This window comes from Mustela erminea, chromosome 9 (genome assembly GCF_009829155.1).
Source record: "Mustela erminea isolate mMusErm1 chromosome 9, mMusErm1.Pri, whole genome shotgun sequence".
In the NCBI taxonomy this organism is placed as follows: domain Eukaryota; kingdom Metazoa; phylum Chordata; class Mammalia; order Carnivora; family Mustelidae; genus Mustela; species Mustela erminea.
The window spans coordinates 103,752,592-103,769,579 of record NC_045622.1 but is presented as its reverse complement, the minus strand read 5'-3'; the positions used below and the strand labels follow the sequence as shown (position 1 = coordinate 103,769,579).

The following is a 16,988-nucleotide window of genomic DNA, read 5'->3' as shown; positions in this document are numbered from 1 at the left end:
GTTCCGTGGCGGGCCCTTTCCTGCCCGGTTGCATTCTGGGAAAGGGCAGTTTCCGTTAGGTGGTGGAGGCTGAGGCGCGCGAGCGGCCGCAGCCCCACGTGAAGCGCTACGCGAACATCGCTCGGCGGGGTCGCTCCCCGCTAGTCGCGGAGCGTCCCGGAAGCAGCGGGAGACCGGAAGCGGCCCGCGGGGGCGCAGAAGCGAATCCCGGAGCCCGGTGTGAGGCGCCTGGGAGCGCAGCGACGGCGCCATGTCCCTGATCTGCTCGAGTGAGTGTCGGCTGCGGCCGATCGCGGGTCGCAGGGGGCCGGAGCGCGGAGCGGGAGGAGCTGCGGGCCTCTGCGGCGCGGGGGTCGGGACGGAGGCGAAAACAGGGCTCCCTGGGGGCAGGGCGGCGGCCTGTCAGCGCGGGGGTCCTCCTCCTCCCTGGCGTGGGGTGCATTTGCGCAGCGCTTCACAGTTTACATAACGCCTCAAGTTTATTGTCGCAGACGTCACTGAGGCCAAGCACCTCGTTTACGCAGTGAACTGAGCCCTGGATGGAGGGAGCTGGTGCAGGGAAGCAGCTGCGGTGTAGGAATCGGGCTTGTGCAGGATCTCCCTCCCGATTGGCTTTGTGATCTGGCGCAGGCTCTGGGCCTCAGTTTCCACACCTGCTAAAAGAGGGTATTGCACTGCATGACGTCTGAGGTCCCGCTCGGGTAGTCAGAGATTCTGCAGTTTGCGAAGGTCACACGGCCAGTGAGAGGCAGTGACAGGGCAGGAATCCAGGCCCCTGGCTCCCAGCCTCCCAGGCTCCCTCTGTACCAAACACAGCGCACATTTGTAAAGCCTTTGGTCGACGCGGCGCTTCCCAGTCGGTGATCTCATTTTATCCTCACAAGAATTCTCCAAAGCAGAAAGGAAGATGGGGGTTTTACAGATGAGGATGTAAGGCTGGGAGAGGCTGTGGCCGAGCTGGGTGGTGGAGGTAGTTTCTCCCACCCCAGATCCATGCTTTTCCCCCTTGCCTTGTAGGGGCTTTCCTTTTGGTATTTTAATGCGGCACGCAGATGTTTTCCATTCTGTGTCATCAGGTTACTAGAGCATCCCTTTCTCCATTTGCTTCCAGCTTCGGGAAGCCCTGTGCTCTTCTCAGAACCTCTCCATGAATCCAGAACGAGGGAGGAAGGAAGAAAGGGAAATGAGGGCCAGAAAAAGGAATTTTTCATAGTGAAGAAATGGAAGTTTGCAAAATATTTTCACACTGATTGTTTTCTTTCAGTGTCGAGGAAGGTTTTTTCCCCCATATTCCCAGCACCATCCTTCTTTTCATTTGATTGTGCTTAGATGTTTTTGTTAGATGTTGACTGGATGCCGGCTGGGCATCTGCATTGTGCTGGAAGGCAGACCGCCTGGAATCCCTGTCCTCAGGGGTGCATAGCCTACTGAGGCAGGCGCGCCCATGGTACCTCTGTTGGGGGTTGTTGTGAGGATGAGTGAACCTACAGAAAATGTTTACAATCAGGCTTGGCACTTGAGAAGGCAGTTGAAGCGTTTCTTCTTAATGTGACATATTCACAGTGCTTTGTAATTTCGTTGTCTGATTATCCGTCTTGGTTCTAGACTGAGATTTGAGTGGCCATGTGTCTTTCTGTGTCCCAGAGTATAATGGGAGCTTGTCTTTGTTCCAAACGGAGATGGGCGGGGATTATTGACTGCTCTGTAGGTATGTGGCCCATAGTAGTAACGCAGTAATTGTTGGTTGACTCTCTGTCAGGGGAGTGATGGAGAAAGAAGCTAGTTATGTAGCTGGAAAGATGCTGAGGACACTGCAAAACTAGTGTCATGTCCTGCTTTCTGTCAGTTGAATGTGGGGAAGTGTGGTTTTGTCGGGGCCAGTTGCCTGTGAGGCATCCCTTTGTCCAAAGTCCCTTTCACCACCCCAAGCTGATTGCCTGCCTTTTCTCCACAGTCTCCAATGAAGTGCCAGAGCACCCGTGCGTGTCCCCCGTCTCTAATCATGTTTACGAGCGGCGGCTCATTGAGAAGTATATTGCAGAGAACGGCACAGACCCCATCAACAACCAGCCTCTGTCTGAGGAGCAGCTCATCGACATCAAAGGTGCCCGGTGGCTGGCCTCTGTCCAGAGCTTTTAGCTCAGAGCTTGAGAGACTGGGAGGTGGGGCCAGTGCACTGGAGGAGGAGATGCTGTTCTGTTAACATAGGGGAAACAGGTGGGGGAGAGGAAGAGTCCCTGAGTTACGATTCTTCATACGCACTCTCCCTCTCTTGGCAGTTGCTCACCCAATCCGGCCCAAACCTCCCTCTGCTACCAGCATCCCAGCCATTCTGAAAGCCTTGCAGGACGAGTGGGTGAGTCCCTGGAAGAGAACTGATGTCTCTGTACTTCAGAGGGGATCACTGCTATAGGACTTGGGGTGGGAAGGGTGGAGTCTTGTTTTGTTTTGCTTTATTTTGTTTTTTGAGGGGCAGGATGATAGTGGAGGAGGAGCCTGGTTGTTGAGCTCACACAGATCTGGGTTGCACACTTAGCTCCCTTCCTCACTTGCCATATGACCTTGGGCAAATTGCTCATATGTGAGTCCCAGCTTTCCTGACTAAAGGACAGGGTTATACCAATCTCTCAGGGTTTGGGGGAGAATTAGAATAAGGTTAGAGTAGAAGGTGACATCAGGGATTTTTTTTTCCTTAAGATTTTATTTGAGATAGAATGAGAGTGAGACAGCGAGAGAGAGCGAGAGCACACAAACAAAGGGAGCAGCGGGCAGAGAGAGAAGCAGGCTCCTGCTGAGCAGGGAGCACAGTGTGGGGCTCGATCCCAGGACTCTGGGATCATGACTGGAGCCAAAGGCAGACGTTTAACTGACTGAGCCACTCAGGCGCCCTAGGGATTTGTTTTGTTCATCAGTGTATCCCCAGCACCGAGAGCCGCACTGTATGTAGAAGGCTCTCTGAAAGACGAATGAGTGAACACATCTTGAGCGACTGTCATGTATGGCACCCGACACAACGAGGGCAGTCGGTAAAAGGCAACAGCAGCCTTACTCTTCCCCTGTTGGGGAGGAGACGGCATGATGTTGAGATTGGCCAGGGAGTTGGAGAAGATGGGGTGGGAAAGAGTGGGCTCCCAGTGCTCCCTGTGCCCAGTGTTTGGTGTGCGGTGGCAGCTCCTGAGCAGCTGCTAGCACGCTCCCGGCCCCTCCTGGACCTCTTGGGTTACTGATACTGGTCCAGGCTGGGGGAATACGGGGCAGTATGCTCTTGGTCAAGGGCTGACTCTTCCACCGGGTGCTCCCTGCTCCTCCCCACCCCCTCACGGTGGTGTTTCCCTTCCCCAGGACGCAGTCATGCTGCACAGCTTCACTCTGCGCCAGCAGCTGCAGACAACCCGCCAGGAGCTGTCCCACGCTCTGTACCAGCACGATGCTGCCTGCCGCGTCATAGCCCGTCTCACCAAGGAAGTTACAGCTGCCCGAGAAGGTGCTGCCCCTGCCCTGCCATCCCCCACTCTGGGCTGGTCCTGCTCTGTGACACCCCATTTCTAATGTATTCTTCTCTCTCAGCTCTGGCCACCCTGAAGCCTCAGGCTGGTCTCATCGTGCCTCAGGCCGTGCCAAGCTCACAGCCGAGTGTCGCGGTGAGTGGACCCCCGCCCCCCACCATGAGCAGCCCCTGTGTGCAGTGTCACATGTGGCTCTCTCGCAAGGGTCTTTGGCTTTCTGCGCCTCCCTCACCTTTAACTTTCTTGTCTTCAGGGTGCAGGCGAGCCGATGGATTTGGGCGAGTTGGTGGGAATGACCCCCGAGATTATCCAGAAGGTAAGTTGTGGGAAGTCACTTGGTTGGAATGTTTGTGGGCCCTCACTTCTCACCCTCTGCCTTGAGTCCTGTCTGACTAGAAAGCCCAGCCATGTGGGACTCAGGCAGAGGGGAGCAGAGCACAGACTCAGGCCACACTGCCTGTGTTCATGCTGTGTTGTCACCTCTTAGGAGCTGGCTGACCTTGGGTTGACTTAACCAACTCTTTATTTCGTTTTCCTTGTTTCTAAACTGAGAGTAACAGTGTCTACTTTATAGACTTGTGAGAATTTAAAAGATTGTAATTCCTGGTAAGTGCAACTTGTAGCTCTTACTGTTATGGGGGTTCTTTGCAGATTGTGAAACACTTTGTTACACATTCTCATGTGTTTTCTCTGAGGGAGACAGAATGGGAATTACCATTTTTAGGTTTACAGATAAAGAACCGGAGACTAAGATTCAAGGGCAGAGGGACGCATGGGTGGCTCTGTTGTGAAGTGTCTGTCTTTGGCTCAGGTCAAGATCTCAGGGTCCTGGGATCGAGCCCTGGATCTGTGGGAAGCCTGCCTCTCCCTCTCTCATCCTGTTTGTGTTCCCTCTCTCACTACGTCTCTCTCTGTCAAATAAATAAAATCCTCAAAAAGGAAAAAAGATTGAAAGGTACAGCTCACAAGAGGCAGGGGGGCGGGATTCCAGGGCCAGTGCCCTGCTGTACTCACAGAACTCGCCTTTTGTAGGAGTTGGTGGTTTGTGTCTTGTCTGTGCTCACCTCGCATCTCCCCTCTCTCGATGGTGTCGACCTGGTCTGGGGGCTCAGCAGAGCTGGTTCAGGTGCTCGCTCTGCCATTTGTCACTGCTGAGGCCTTGGGGAAGTGCCCTCACTCCTCGGAGGCTCAGTGTCCCCTCTATGAAGTAAGGTCAGCAGCGCCCCCCCTCATCAAATTGGGGTGAGAGTAAGAAGAGGGAATGCACGTAAGCCCTTAGCTCAGAACTGGCAGATCGTGAGTGCAGGTGGCGCTTGGAGATGGGACCGACATCCAGCTGGCCAAATCACTTGTCTCAGTGTTGCTGTTCTCTCTCTCGCCCAGCTTCAAGACAAGGCCACTGTGCTCACCACGGAGCGTAAGAAGGTGAGTCTTCCCGGAGCCAGGGGAGCCAGGGGAGAGCTGGACAGTGGAGGCGGCGGCCGCCTTCGGGGAAGTGGGGGGTCGCTGCATCCTGCACTCACTGCTGCTCTTGTTGGGGGCCTTTTGCTTTTGCTCAGAGAGGGAAGACGGTGCCAGAGGAGCTGGTGAAGCCGGAGGAGCTGAGCAAATACCGGCAGGTGGCCTCGCATGTGGTGAGTCGCCAGGTTCCTGCTAGCTGTGGGGCAGGGTGCCCCTGTGGTATCGGGTGGGCAGCCAGCGTGGAGGGCGGTGGCCATAGAACTGCACAAGGGCCCCAGCTTCTTGCCCCAGTGCTGGCCTTCCCAGTAATGCCGCGAGGGCGGCGCTGTGTCCAAGCAGAAGGCCAAGTGCAGTGGATGAGGGACAGAAGTCACTCTTGTTCCCCAGAGCTGGGGATGGAGTGGGGGAGTTGTGTGGCTCTCTGGCAGGTTTGGGTTCGGCCACAGCTGGGTTTGATGTCGTACTCTCTGCTCAGGGCTTGCACAGTGCCAGCATTCCTGGGATCCTGGCCCTGGACCTCTGCCCTGCCGACACAAACAAGATCCTTACTGGTGAGAGCCAGCTGGGCCCAGCAGGCCAAGGCGGGGAGGGTGGCAGGGAAGGTGCATGCTCCTGTTCTCTGCATGGCCTGGGGACAAAAGTACCTTTTTCAGCAGAGGACCCAGGTGGGCGTGACTCATTTTTGGATCTCATCTGGGTCCTTTTTAGGTGGGGCGGATAAAAATGTTGTCGTCTTCGACAAGAGTTCTGAGCAAATCTTGGCCACCCTCAAAGGCCATACCAAGAAAGTCACCAGTGTGGTGTTTCATCCTTCCCAGGTAAAGGGTTCTGCCAGTCACCCGGGCTCCTCCTTCCTGAGCAGTGGTTGCTGTTGCAGTGGTCTGGGTCGCAGCCCAGTTATCCAGTGCCCTGCTGTGTGCTCCTGGAAGTGAATCAGGCCCGAGGAAGAATGCTGAGCCTTTAGAGTGGGCACTAGGCCTTTGTTTGCAGTCATGGGGTTGCCCTGTACTCTGTAGAACCTCCTAGAGCAGTGGCCTTTAGACCAGGGGGAAGAGAGGAAACGGAGAGCTTGAATAAGCTTACTCATAGACCTACGTTATGTTAGGGAAAGGAAAAACCCTACGCTGTTTGTAGTACGAACTGGAAAACAGAACTCAGCGACGTCTTGAGTAGACCAGATTACTGACCTTAGAGGATTTGAGTCTTGAGGTCTGGGTCAGTTTGGGTCTGAGCCTGTAGGAGAGCGGCTGAGTCTGTGCTTCCCAGTTAGCCTTTTCCCTATTCCTTAAGGAAATTAGAAATAGATGATGAACATGAATTTTTTGTGAAATTAAATGTATTTATTTGTTTTTCATTTATTCTCTTCAGGTTTTTTAAATCTAATCTCAACGTGGGGCTCAAACTCCTGACCCTGAGATCAAGGGTCACATGCTCCCCTGAGTCAGCCGGGCACCCCAAAACTAAATGTGTTTCAGGTGGAAGGCATTCCTTCTTTGCTGACTGGGTGCTGTTATTTCTCTTAATGAGATCATACTGACGAAATAGGGTAGTTGGTTGTACCTTACAGTTTTTAATGTCCTAACCCAAATAATTGGTGGCTGACACTATGGAGGTTCTCTCTGCCCCATATTTTTCTGAGGATTAACTTGCCCCTGCAGAGCTGAAGTTGTGGGGGGGGTCCTGGTCCTGCGGCCCCTCCCAGACCCAGTGCTCAGACCCATGCCACCCATGCCACTAGCCATTAGCTAATGTGTGTATTTAAGCAAAGTAAAATAAACTAAAAATTAAAGATTTTTAAAAAAATTTATTTATTTGACAGATCACATGTAGGCAGAGAGGCAGGCAGAGAGAGAAGGGGGAGTAGGCTCCCTGCTTAACAGAGAGCCCGACACGGGGCTCGATCCCAGGACCCTGGGAATCATGACCTGTGCCGAAGGCAGAGGCTCAACTCACTGAGCCGCCCAGGCGCCCCAAGTAAACTAAAATTTAAAAACTTAGTTCCTCAATTGCATTAGACACATTGCCCGCTCTGGTCTTAGAAACAGGGCATGGGAAACTGCTCTCTGGTACAACTGTCCTTCTTAGCACTAGATAGGCTTCCTCATCTAGGCCGCTGCTGTTTGAGTTACCATTTTAAATAGCATTTACTGTCGGCTCCGTTAGGCATCACTGGGTGGATGGATGATGCTAGGCAGGACAGGACTGAAAGAGTAGCAGTTGTTGGGGTTGTGGCTGTCCCCGGTTTTGTAAAATTGTATGGTCCATCTCTTCTGCTTTCCTTTCAGGAGCTGGTCTTTTCTGCCTCTCCAGATGCTACTATCAGGATTTGGTCGGTCCCGAATGCCTCTTGTGTGCAGGTTGTTCGGGCGCACGAGAGCGCTGTGACAGGCCTCAGCCTTCATGCCACTGGGGACTATCTCCTGAGCTCCTCTGATGACCAGGTGTGGTGCCAGCCTGGACACTGCAGAGGCCTGCTGGTCTCCGAGCTTGAACATCCTGGGAGGAGGGAGCATCTTGCCAACACCAGCTGGTTCCCCAGAACCCCAGAGGAGGACGTTCCTCTGCTCGGAGGGCCTACCTTGGCCAGGGTTTGCCGAACAAGGGTCCCTGCCTTCCTGAAGGGCACCCGCTTTCTTACTGGCTCCATTGTCTCTGTTTTTTCAGTACTGGGCTTTCTCTGACATCCAGACAGGGCGTGTGCTTACCAAGGTGACAGATGAGACCTCTGGCTGCTGTAAGTTGCTTCAGAGGTGCTGGCCTCTGTCTTTTGCTGCTTCTCATTTAGTTTTATGTTTTATTTTGTCATTTGTTCATTTTTTCTTAAAATACATTAACCGCCAGCACCTGCCAGGTGCCAGGCATTGTGCTGGGCACAGTGTGCAGCGTGAAGAGCGAGGGACTTTTCTCTGTGCTTGTCTGTCCGGTGGGCTCTGACCGCAGCTCCGTCTCCCTCTCCCACAGCTCTCACCTGTGCGCAGTTCCACCCCGATGGACTCATTTTTGGGACAGGCACCATGGACTCGCAGATCAAGATCTGGGATTTGAAGGTAGGACATGGCAGCCTCCATCTAAGGCCCAGGTTCTGAGCCCTTGACTACGCAGTGTGATTAAGGTCTGATGGCACCTGGCCCTGGAGTGTGTGTGTTGTGTGTGTGTGTGTGTGAGAGAGAGAGAGATGTGATGTGATGTGATGTGATGTGATGTGATAGGTGTGGTCTGGGGTTCCTGGGCTGGGCTGTCTGCTTCCACCATTCCTGCTCGTGGTCCTTCCCTGAAGCGTGGAGGAGGATGGCTCAGAGGTGGGCATTTGGCGAACTCCATCTTCTCCCTCTCGTGACCAGTGGGTGATGTTGTACTACCCATCCTCCAACTGTAGGAGCGCACTAACGTGGCCAACTTCCCCGGCCACTCGGGCCCCATCACCAGCATTGCCTTCTCGGAGAATGGCTACTACCTCGCCACAGCGGCCGATGATTCCTCTGTCAAGCTCTGGGATCTGCGCAAGCTTAAAAACTTCAAGACGCTGCAGCTAGATAACAACTTCGAGGTGGGCCCCTCCTGCCCCTGCTCTGTCACTGCGGCTCCTCGGTTGTTGGTTATTCACCGAAGTGATCCAACTTCTGTGTATCCCTGACTGTTCTCATGTGACCTCTGTCCTGTTTCTGGCAGGTGAAGTCGTTGATCTTTGACCAGAGCGGCACCTACTTGGCGCTCGGGGGCACGGATGTCCAGATCTACATCTGCAAACAGTGGACAGAGATTCTTCATTTCACAGGTAGGGTCTGACCTCTGGGCCCCCAAGGCCCCTGGGTGCCCTGGCCCAGGACAAAGAGGGCAAATTCCACTGGGCTAGGAATTTCTAGGGGGCGTGACGTTGCCTAGGCAGCTTTCCATCACCACCTGAGACAGTAGAGTTGAGTGGCTAAAAAAGTGAACTCAAGTGTCAGACTGCTAGGCCTTAAATGCCGGCTCTACCACTTCAAGTGCACTTCAGGCTGTGTGACATTGGACAAGTTGCCTAGCCTCTCTGGGGAATGCTGACAGTGTGTACTCCACCGGGTGGCCATGAGGTTTAGGTGAGTTTGTACACATATGGAGTTAACTGTTTAGGCGTGCACACATCCATATATAACAGGAAGTAGCTATGTATATGACATGCATCCATGTGTATACACACGTATGGTTGTAGAACGTAGAACAGTGGCTTGGAGTAAGGATTTGCCGTTGCTCAGCTCTGCACCTGCCTTGGGAGGGAGGTGGGATGGAGGCCAGAAGCACAGCCTGGGCTCTGTAGTCGGGGCTCCAGGTGTTATCCCTAAATCTAGAAGGAATTTGCTTTGTTGCTCACGAACTACCTGAATCCAGGGCTGTGTGTCACCCAGCCTCTTCTGCCCTCGGCCCAGTGCTGCTCTGTGTTGGGGGCCCAGGTTCCCTAAGTGGGAACCCCGAGCTAGAACAGGCTAACGGACTGTCCCAGTGATAAGCAAGGAGTTAGAACTAACTAAAAAGTATAAACATACACCAGCTGGCTGAGCAGTGAGGTTTTAAACCGAAGTGAAAACTTAGCTAAATCTGTAAAACTGAGGTTGTGAGAAGGCAGAGAACCAGACTGCGCCCTCTGCCAGCTCTCAGTGGCTTCTAGCCCTTTAACGGAGCAGAATTGCAGTTGCCCCGAGAGCTCAGGTGGGGGCGCTGACGTTCCTCTCTGCACTCAGTGCACAGGTGCCTGCTGTGTGCCAGACGTGGAGTAGGACCTGTGGTGTGCAGGTCGGACTAGCACCCTGCCCTCAGGGGCGTAGAGGTGACTGGGGAAAGAGTACACGAGCACTGACCCGGGAGCGCTGGATGGATTTGGGAGCGTGTCCTCAGGGTTAGTGCTCGACCCCGAGCGAGCAGGAGAAGCCTCACTACTGCCTCTTGTCTCTCTCCTCAGAGCATAGCGGCCTGACCACAGGCGTGGCGTTTGGGCACCACGCCAAGTTCATCGCTTCAACGGGCATGGACAGGAGCCTCAAGTTCTACAGTCTGTAGGCCCTGGCCCTTCGCATCTGGGAGCCGGGCCTCATCTCAGTAGAGGGGTAGAATTAGGGTGGGGGGTGGGGGGAGGAAGGGGAGAGACTACTGAGGGAGGGGGGTCTCGGGGCGGGGCAGTCACATCATTTCACTCTGGTCCGGGTGGTGGTCTGAGAGCCACAGCGGCTGGGACCACCCTCATCCATGCCACCTTCAGCCTGACAGGAAGGATCATGGGCGGTAGAACTGTCACCCTGGGAAGGCTCGGGTCGGAGCCCAGGGCCTCTCCCCTCATGGCGTTCATGAGCTTCAGTCCCTGGGAGATGGGGAGAGGCTGAGCCAAGGGAAGTGTGACGGGGATGGGCGTGAGGGCTCTTGCAGGTTTTTGTAAGCAGTGATTTAGTTTCATTAAAAAAAGAAAACAATAAACATAGCACCCCCCTGTGTGTGTCTGTAAGAGGAAAACCACGCTGGGAAGGGCGGGGAGGGAGCACATTTGCCAGAAGGACACTTTCACGGCCCTGCAGGCCTTGACCTTGTGTTTCAGAGGGTCTCCTGTCACTCTTATGCAGCCACTTCCTGTGGGGTTTCCTTCCACAGCAGCCAAGAGGGGAAGGGGACATGAGGGCAAAACAGCCTTTTCTTAACTGGTGAGGAAGTGTGAGCAAATCATGAAGGCATCATTACTATGGGTGCTGCAAAACCTGTCCCAGGCCGGCTTAAATCTGAAGGATTTTCCAAACTCTGGCTTTTGAACATTGGAAGTAGAGCCGGTTGCAGGGAAGACGGCCAGTACAGTAAATAAACACAGATCAGGTCGCTGATGCCTCTCCTGGGAGAGGAAGCAGAGCTCCTTGGCTGCTGAAGGCGGGGTGGCCTCTTTCACGCGATGACGAAGCTAAAACCTTAATGCTTATTTGCCAAAAGGGAGGAGGGGTGTTGGCAGGGGAGGTGTCTAAGGGGGAGTGATGGAGGTGTGCGGAGGGGAAGGAAGGAGAGCCCCGGTGTTCGTGGAGGGGCAGGGGTGGTGGGCCAGGGACGTCTTCAGGACCCTGGACAACGACAGTCCGGGAGCCTCTTGAACTGCAAGCTTGATGGGGGCTTGTGTGGGAGTGGGGTGGGGGGCATGATTTGGTGAGGTACTGCGCTGGGGCCGGGGCAGTGGCGCAAAGCACAGGGGATCCTGTTAGAGCCACAGAAGAGCTCCGCGTGTGTTCTGCTGGGTCAGCGTTCCGTGGTCCAGAAAGTTCAGGCATGCTGTTCTCTGCCTTGGAGGCCCACAATGCTTGCTAGGCTAGTAAGGCCTTTGAAAACTGCGAGAAAGAAACCTTTTAACTTATTGCCCCAGTTTTCACAGGTATTTGACTAGCACAGCCTTTGTGTGTGTGTATCTGTCATTGTCCCTGGAACTCGCCTTTGGGACCCACGGCAGAGTTGTAGCTGTTGGCAGAGGGTGCTGCTGAGGGCGGCTCTGAGCGCTGGCCTCCTGGTAGTTCGGGTCAGTTTTCACAGGAGATGCCCAACAGTCAGTGATGAGGCGGCGTTTGAACACCTAGAACTTTTCCAGTATTTGCCAATCAAAGGTCAATTTTGGATATTCTGGTTTGAAAAATGTGGGATTGTCCCTTTTTAAGAAAAGAGCGTTCATGCAGTTCTCCTGAGACCGTACACCCTACAAAAGGAGGACGGGTTGGAGCCGCGGTTTGCAGGTGGTGGGGCCTCGTGGGCAAGATGGGGAAGGGCGGAGCCGGACCTCCCCTAGCCGGGCCCTGAGCCCTTGGTTGGTTCCTGGCTAGACGTGAATGGGCGCTGTTAGGTCGGCTTTGTTGCCTGGAAAACCACTGAAGAGATAAAGGGAGGTTCTTGGGGACTGCGGGGTTGGGGGGGGGCCGCTGTGTTGTGGAGCCTATGTCGTGTCCTCGCGTATGTGCTTTTTTTGGTGGCGAAGGGGCTTGGCATACATCTCAGAGGATCTCAAAGGGACTGTAGTCCCACCCTCACCCTGCTCCAAACCCCTGTCCTGGACCTGGAGCCTGGCCCTGCTCTTCTGGCCTTGGGAGCCGCACGTTTGGTTAGAAACCCTGAAACGCTTTCCACGCCGTCCTGCCATCTGTGCCCTCACATCAGCTGTGTGCTGGACACGTTACGTCCGTTCTCTCATTTTATTCTTGAAACAGCCTGGCTTCTGGCTGTGCAGCCAAGCAGCTTCCCTGCACCCCCCAGGAACCTCAGGCTGCTCCTTTGCAGTCCAGGATAGAGAGAGGAGCGCAGAATCCCAGCTGTGGCACTTAGGAGGCTGGGGCCCTCGGCCAGATTATTTGACTGACTGTCTTTCTTTCTCCTTGCTCTCTCTCTTTCTTTCCTTCTTCCTTCCTTCCTTTTTCTTTCTTTCCTTCCTTCCTTCTCTTCTCTTTCTTTTTTTCTTTCATTCATTCTTTCTTTCTGTTATTAACGTATCATGTAGTATTTGCTTCAGGGGTACAGGTCTGTGTTGACTTCTTTCTGTTCCAGTTTCTTTGGAAGTTGGGGATATTGTAAAAACTGAATTAGAGCGTAGAGAAGTTTGTAGAATGGTGGGTGCACGTGGTACACGCTGTATGTATTGTGCCTGCTGCTGCCGCTCCAGCTGCCACCCCCGCTACTGCTGCTCCTCCTGCTGCCGCCCCTGCCTACTGCCGCCCCTGCCTACTGCTGCTCCTACTACTGCTACTCCTCCTACTACTGCTGCTCCTACCGCTGCTTCTCCCCCTACAGCCTCCTTCCCCCTACCGCCACCCTTGCCCCTATTGCTAGTGCTAGCACTCACTCTGACCGCCTCCTGCTACTAGCACTCCTCTCTCCTGCTACTCCTCCTCCTCCCACGGCTGCTACTGTGACTTTTATAACCACTGCCACTCACCCTTGAACAACTCAAGTGGGAATTGTGCACATCCACTTACACAGGCTTTTTTCATTAAACATGGTACGTACTGGGAATGTATTTTCTGCTCTGATTTTCCGAACAACGCTTTCTTTTCCGGAGCTGACTTGGTGGTCAGAGTATAGTAGACAGGATGTCTGCTTGTAGATCTCAGGCACCTGTTGATGTTATTGGTGAGGCTTCTGCTCAGCACACTTCTGGGCTAGTAGTCGTTAAATTGGGGGGATGTCAGAAGCACAGATTTGCAAGTACTGAGGGTTGGTACCCTCTCCTCTGCGTTGTCTGAGGCTAGCGTCCACGCCTCCTGCCAGCACCGCTGTCAGCATTGTGACTGTGTCTACTGGCATGTCTGCTTCTGCTCTGCTGTTGCCTTTCCCTGACGACTACTTCTGTCCTCCACCATCTGCTGTCCCCCACAGTCCTCCTCCCCATGGTCAGGCTCCCTCCAGGAAGTCTCTGCTGCCCACCCTGGGCCCCGCAGGGGAGCTACTTCCTGGCTCTGGCACAGCTCTGTGATCTTCGAGGGGTTTAGGCATTCGTGTCTCAGCTAGATTTTCATTTCGAGGGGCGGGCCCTGTACGCAGTGCTGTCGCTCCCCCTTTTACCTTATGTCACGTGGCTGCTAAGTGGCAGACCAAGAGAGTCAACCCTGGGCCTCAGAACGGAGCCTGGTCTCTGACTCTCTTCCAAACACAAAAGCCAGGGGATGACAGACCTGGTTGTTTTGGCCAAAATGGAATGGAGAGCCGCCACCCCTGCCACATCTCTCAGACCGGGCTCAGCTGCCCTGCAGGCGAACCTCTGGGCGGTCGGTCTCAGCTGGTGGATTCTCCGGGGTCTCACCTTTTCTGGACCCGTGTTATCAGGCTCGTGAGCTCATAGTTAGGGTCCAGAAGCAGATAGTTCTAGGTATCTGAAGGGAGATCGTTCGGTGGTGTCACCTGGGCTTCTTGCAAGAAGCCTGCATGAACTTGAGCTCTTTGATAGTCTACACATGGGCTTGTGTCTGGGGCCAAGGGTCCAAATTCCTTTTCCCTTCCACTGTAGAAGGTTGCTTGGCCTTGGAGCCCCGACCAGGGCGGCCACCTGGGGGCACTGTGGCTACATTAGTCTCTCCAGGAACACTGGTGCAGGACACCTGGATACAGGCGGACCACCAGTGGGTGCTCTTATCCCCATTCTACAGACAGGAAGCAAGCTCAGAGAGCCTTAGCTCCCAGCCACCCAGTAAGTAATGAGCTGGGACCTTAAACCATTCTGCTTCAGAGACCAAGCTGACCACCCGTCCTCTTTGAAGACAATGGGCAGCTGACAACTGGCTGTAAACTTTTCTGGGAGTATATAGAGTTGTGGCCAAGTGTGGGCTCTGGAGTCAGAAGCTGAGTTTGGATCCCAGCTCAATAGCTCTCTATGACAGCGTCAGTGTCTCAGTTTCTGCATCTGAAACCCTGACCAGCAGGTGCCTGTTTCATAGGCTTCGCAGGGGTTAAGTGAGTGAACACATGCGGAGAGCACACAGTGTTGGCTGTGGTTTTCCCTGCTTCTCTTGGCACTGGCATCCAGTGACACTCTACGGGTCACGGTGGGCTGTGGTGCTTGACACCTGCCTATGTTACAAAGATGAAGGCCCTGGAACCTGGGCCAGTGAGGGAGGTGGCAGCGCACAGATGGCTAGGCCTACGGGAGGAGTTCTGAGAGAGGTGCCGATCTGCAGGAGGGGGTGTGCCGCTGTTCTGCACGTCAGGTCGGTCTGGGGAGAGGTGACAGTTCATTCGGTGGACCGTGGGCAGAGGAGCAGAGTGGGAGTGGCTGGTGAAGGAGGGGACACTGCAGGCCCCCTGCCTGGCTACAGGGGGAGGGCTGGGAAGGGAGAACGAACTGTGTGCACGGTGGGGGACAGAAGATTGGAGAACTGCCCAGCAAATTGTATTTAGGGGACGAAGTTGCCGGTCTCAACCAGCAGCGTGAAGTCGAAGATCTCCCCTGATGCTTTTCAACAGCGGAAACAGGTCTTTAATATTTTTTAAATTTCTTCTTGTGAAACATTAGACAAGTGTCTCAAAAATACCTTTGCAGTTCAAAAAATAATAAGCACCCTTATATCCAGCACCGAGCTTAAGAAGGACAGTCTTGGGGGGGCCCTCTGTGTTTGTCCATGAATGCAGAGGAAGTCACTACCTGAGATTGGGGTGATCATTTCTTCACTTTTCCTTTGAATTTTACCTCTGTATTGTGTGTGTGTGGGGGGGGGTTGCTTATTTTTTAACTTTATAGCATGAAATCATCAGCTTGCTTGCTTTGACTTCATTTGCTCAGTATTGTTCTTGAGATGTACGTGTGTTAACCCACGCGGTTATGGTTCACTCACTGTTGTGCGCGTGCGCACACAGAACTCCTGGTAACCAGGCTGCTGGAACAGCGCTCCTTGGAGATGGGTGCGTCCCACCCGTGCATCGTGTGGCCCCTTCATCGCAGGGCAGTGCGCTCTGGGCGGGGAGTGCCTGTCGTGGCGCGGTGGTGCATTGAGGTGCGTGATCGTGAGGCACAGCTCCACCATTGTCGCCAGGGGAAGGCATACAGTAAGTATGATGTGGCCGAACCTTGGTTCCACCCTAATCTGCCAGATCGTTCGCTTGGGGGAGGCTGCACCAACTCTGCCCCTTGATATAGTCCTAGATCTACAGTCCAGATCGTGCTCCCGCAGCTGTCCGACATAGCTAGCCAGCGGCAGGATTTACTGCATTGACTGCTGGCCTGGAGAAGCACCCCCTTCTGAACTAATTAGGGGGCTGGGGTCCAAGCTTTGTAATTGGTCGGTGCCTTGGGCACTTGGCAATGACTGGACTCCATGGAGCCTTGTAAGAGGCCAGCTCCGTGTTTGGGGAGTTTAACACTGCACCTGTTACACCCAAACAGGTTGACCCTTCCTCTCGTTCATCGGGGGAGTCCATCATCAGACTACACCACAGTGCACTGATGCATCCGTTCATAACAGACACATCGATTGTTTCTAATTCTTCTGCTATAAACAATGTTTCTGTGAACGTTCTAGAGCAAAGGTTTTTCCTAGGATGCTAACTTAGGAGGGGATTTGTTATATGGATAATCCCGTCGACAATGATGAGCTCTTTGTCGACATGGTTCTGTCAGTTTGGACTGTGAGTCCCATGCGGTTGAGCACTCCTGGCTTCATACCCTTCACCAACCCTTAGTATTTGCTCAGTTTTAAAATTTTTGCTGGTCTGGTGGGTATATAATGTTACCTCGAAGTTCAGTTTTCACATCCAGGATTACTAATGAGGTTGAATATCTTCATATCTAGGCCATTTATCTTTCACCAATCGCCTGTCTTGCTCTTTGGCTTGTCTCACTGATGTGTAGTTTTATACATACAGATATATACAGACACATATTTTTCTATACTAATCCTCTCTCTGGGTGTTGGAACTGTCTTCCCAGTGTGTGCTGTTTTTCACTCTCTAGTGTCTTGTGATTTTGGTTTGCAAAGTGCTCATTGTATTGTGACCATGAGAATTCTTTGAGACTGGCTGAAATCACATTTTTTTTCCAGACAGGATTTGCATTTGCTTTTGTCCAAAATCCAGGGATCACTTTAAATTCAGTGGTGGAGCTTTTTCCAATTGAAATTTGAGTATTCCCACTCCTGCCGCAGTCTAGGAATTTGGACAACACACACCAGAGAAGAGGGAATTGTAATCCCCCGGGGAGTACTTTTGTTTTTTGTTTTTTTTTTTCAAACGATCCAGCATGGAGATCATGATCGGCAAGACCCTTGCTGTCCCTCTCTGTGCAGTGGCCTTGTTTCTCCTTCCCTCTCCAAGGAAAAAGCCCTCTGAAGCCCCAGTTTCCAGAGACCTAGAGCTGGACTCCCACCTTTGGCAGTCTGTAGTCCCATGCCCTCATTAAAGCAGAATGTCAGGGCCACCAGGGTTCCACAGAAGCCCCAGAATAGAATCTGGTTTTACTTCTCAGATCTTTTGCTTTTATTTTTGGCTTATATGCATGACTTTTTTTGTTTTTAAACCCCTTTTGTGTTGCTCAGCAACAATTTAAACATGTTTTTAAAG

The 16,988-nt window shown here is 53.3% G+C and overlaps 1 protein-coding gene across 1 annotated transcript; it reads left to right on the top strand.

The window, feature by feature from the left end:
* The first annotated feature begins 25 nt into the window (after positions 1-25).
* Positions 26-10,411, top strand: PRPF19 (pre-mRNA processing factor 19). The gene is made up of 16 exons (XM_032356883.1): positions 26-269; positions 1,955-2,104; positions 2,280-2,356; positions 3,343-3,484; positions 3,568-3,641; positions 3,760-3,822; positions 4,890-4,931; positions 5,066-5,140; positions 5,443-5,518; positions 5,676-5,785; positions 7,253-7,408; positions 7,632-7,701; positions 7,929-8,014; positions 8,344-8,514; positions 8,637-8,742; positions 9,901-10,411. The coding sequence occupies exons 1-16, from the start codon at positions 251-253 to the stop codon at positions 9,996-9,998; spliced, it is 1,515 nt and encodes a 504-aa protein (XP_032212774.1). The 5' UTR covers positions 26-250; the 3' UTR covers positions 9,999-10,411.
* Positions 10,412-16,988: the final 6,577 nt, after the last annotated feature.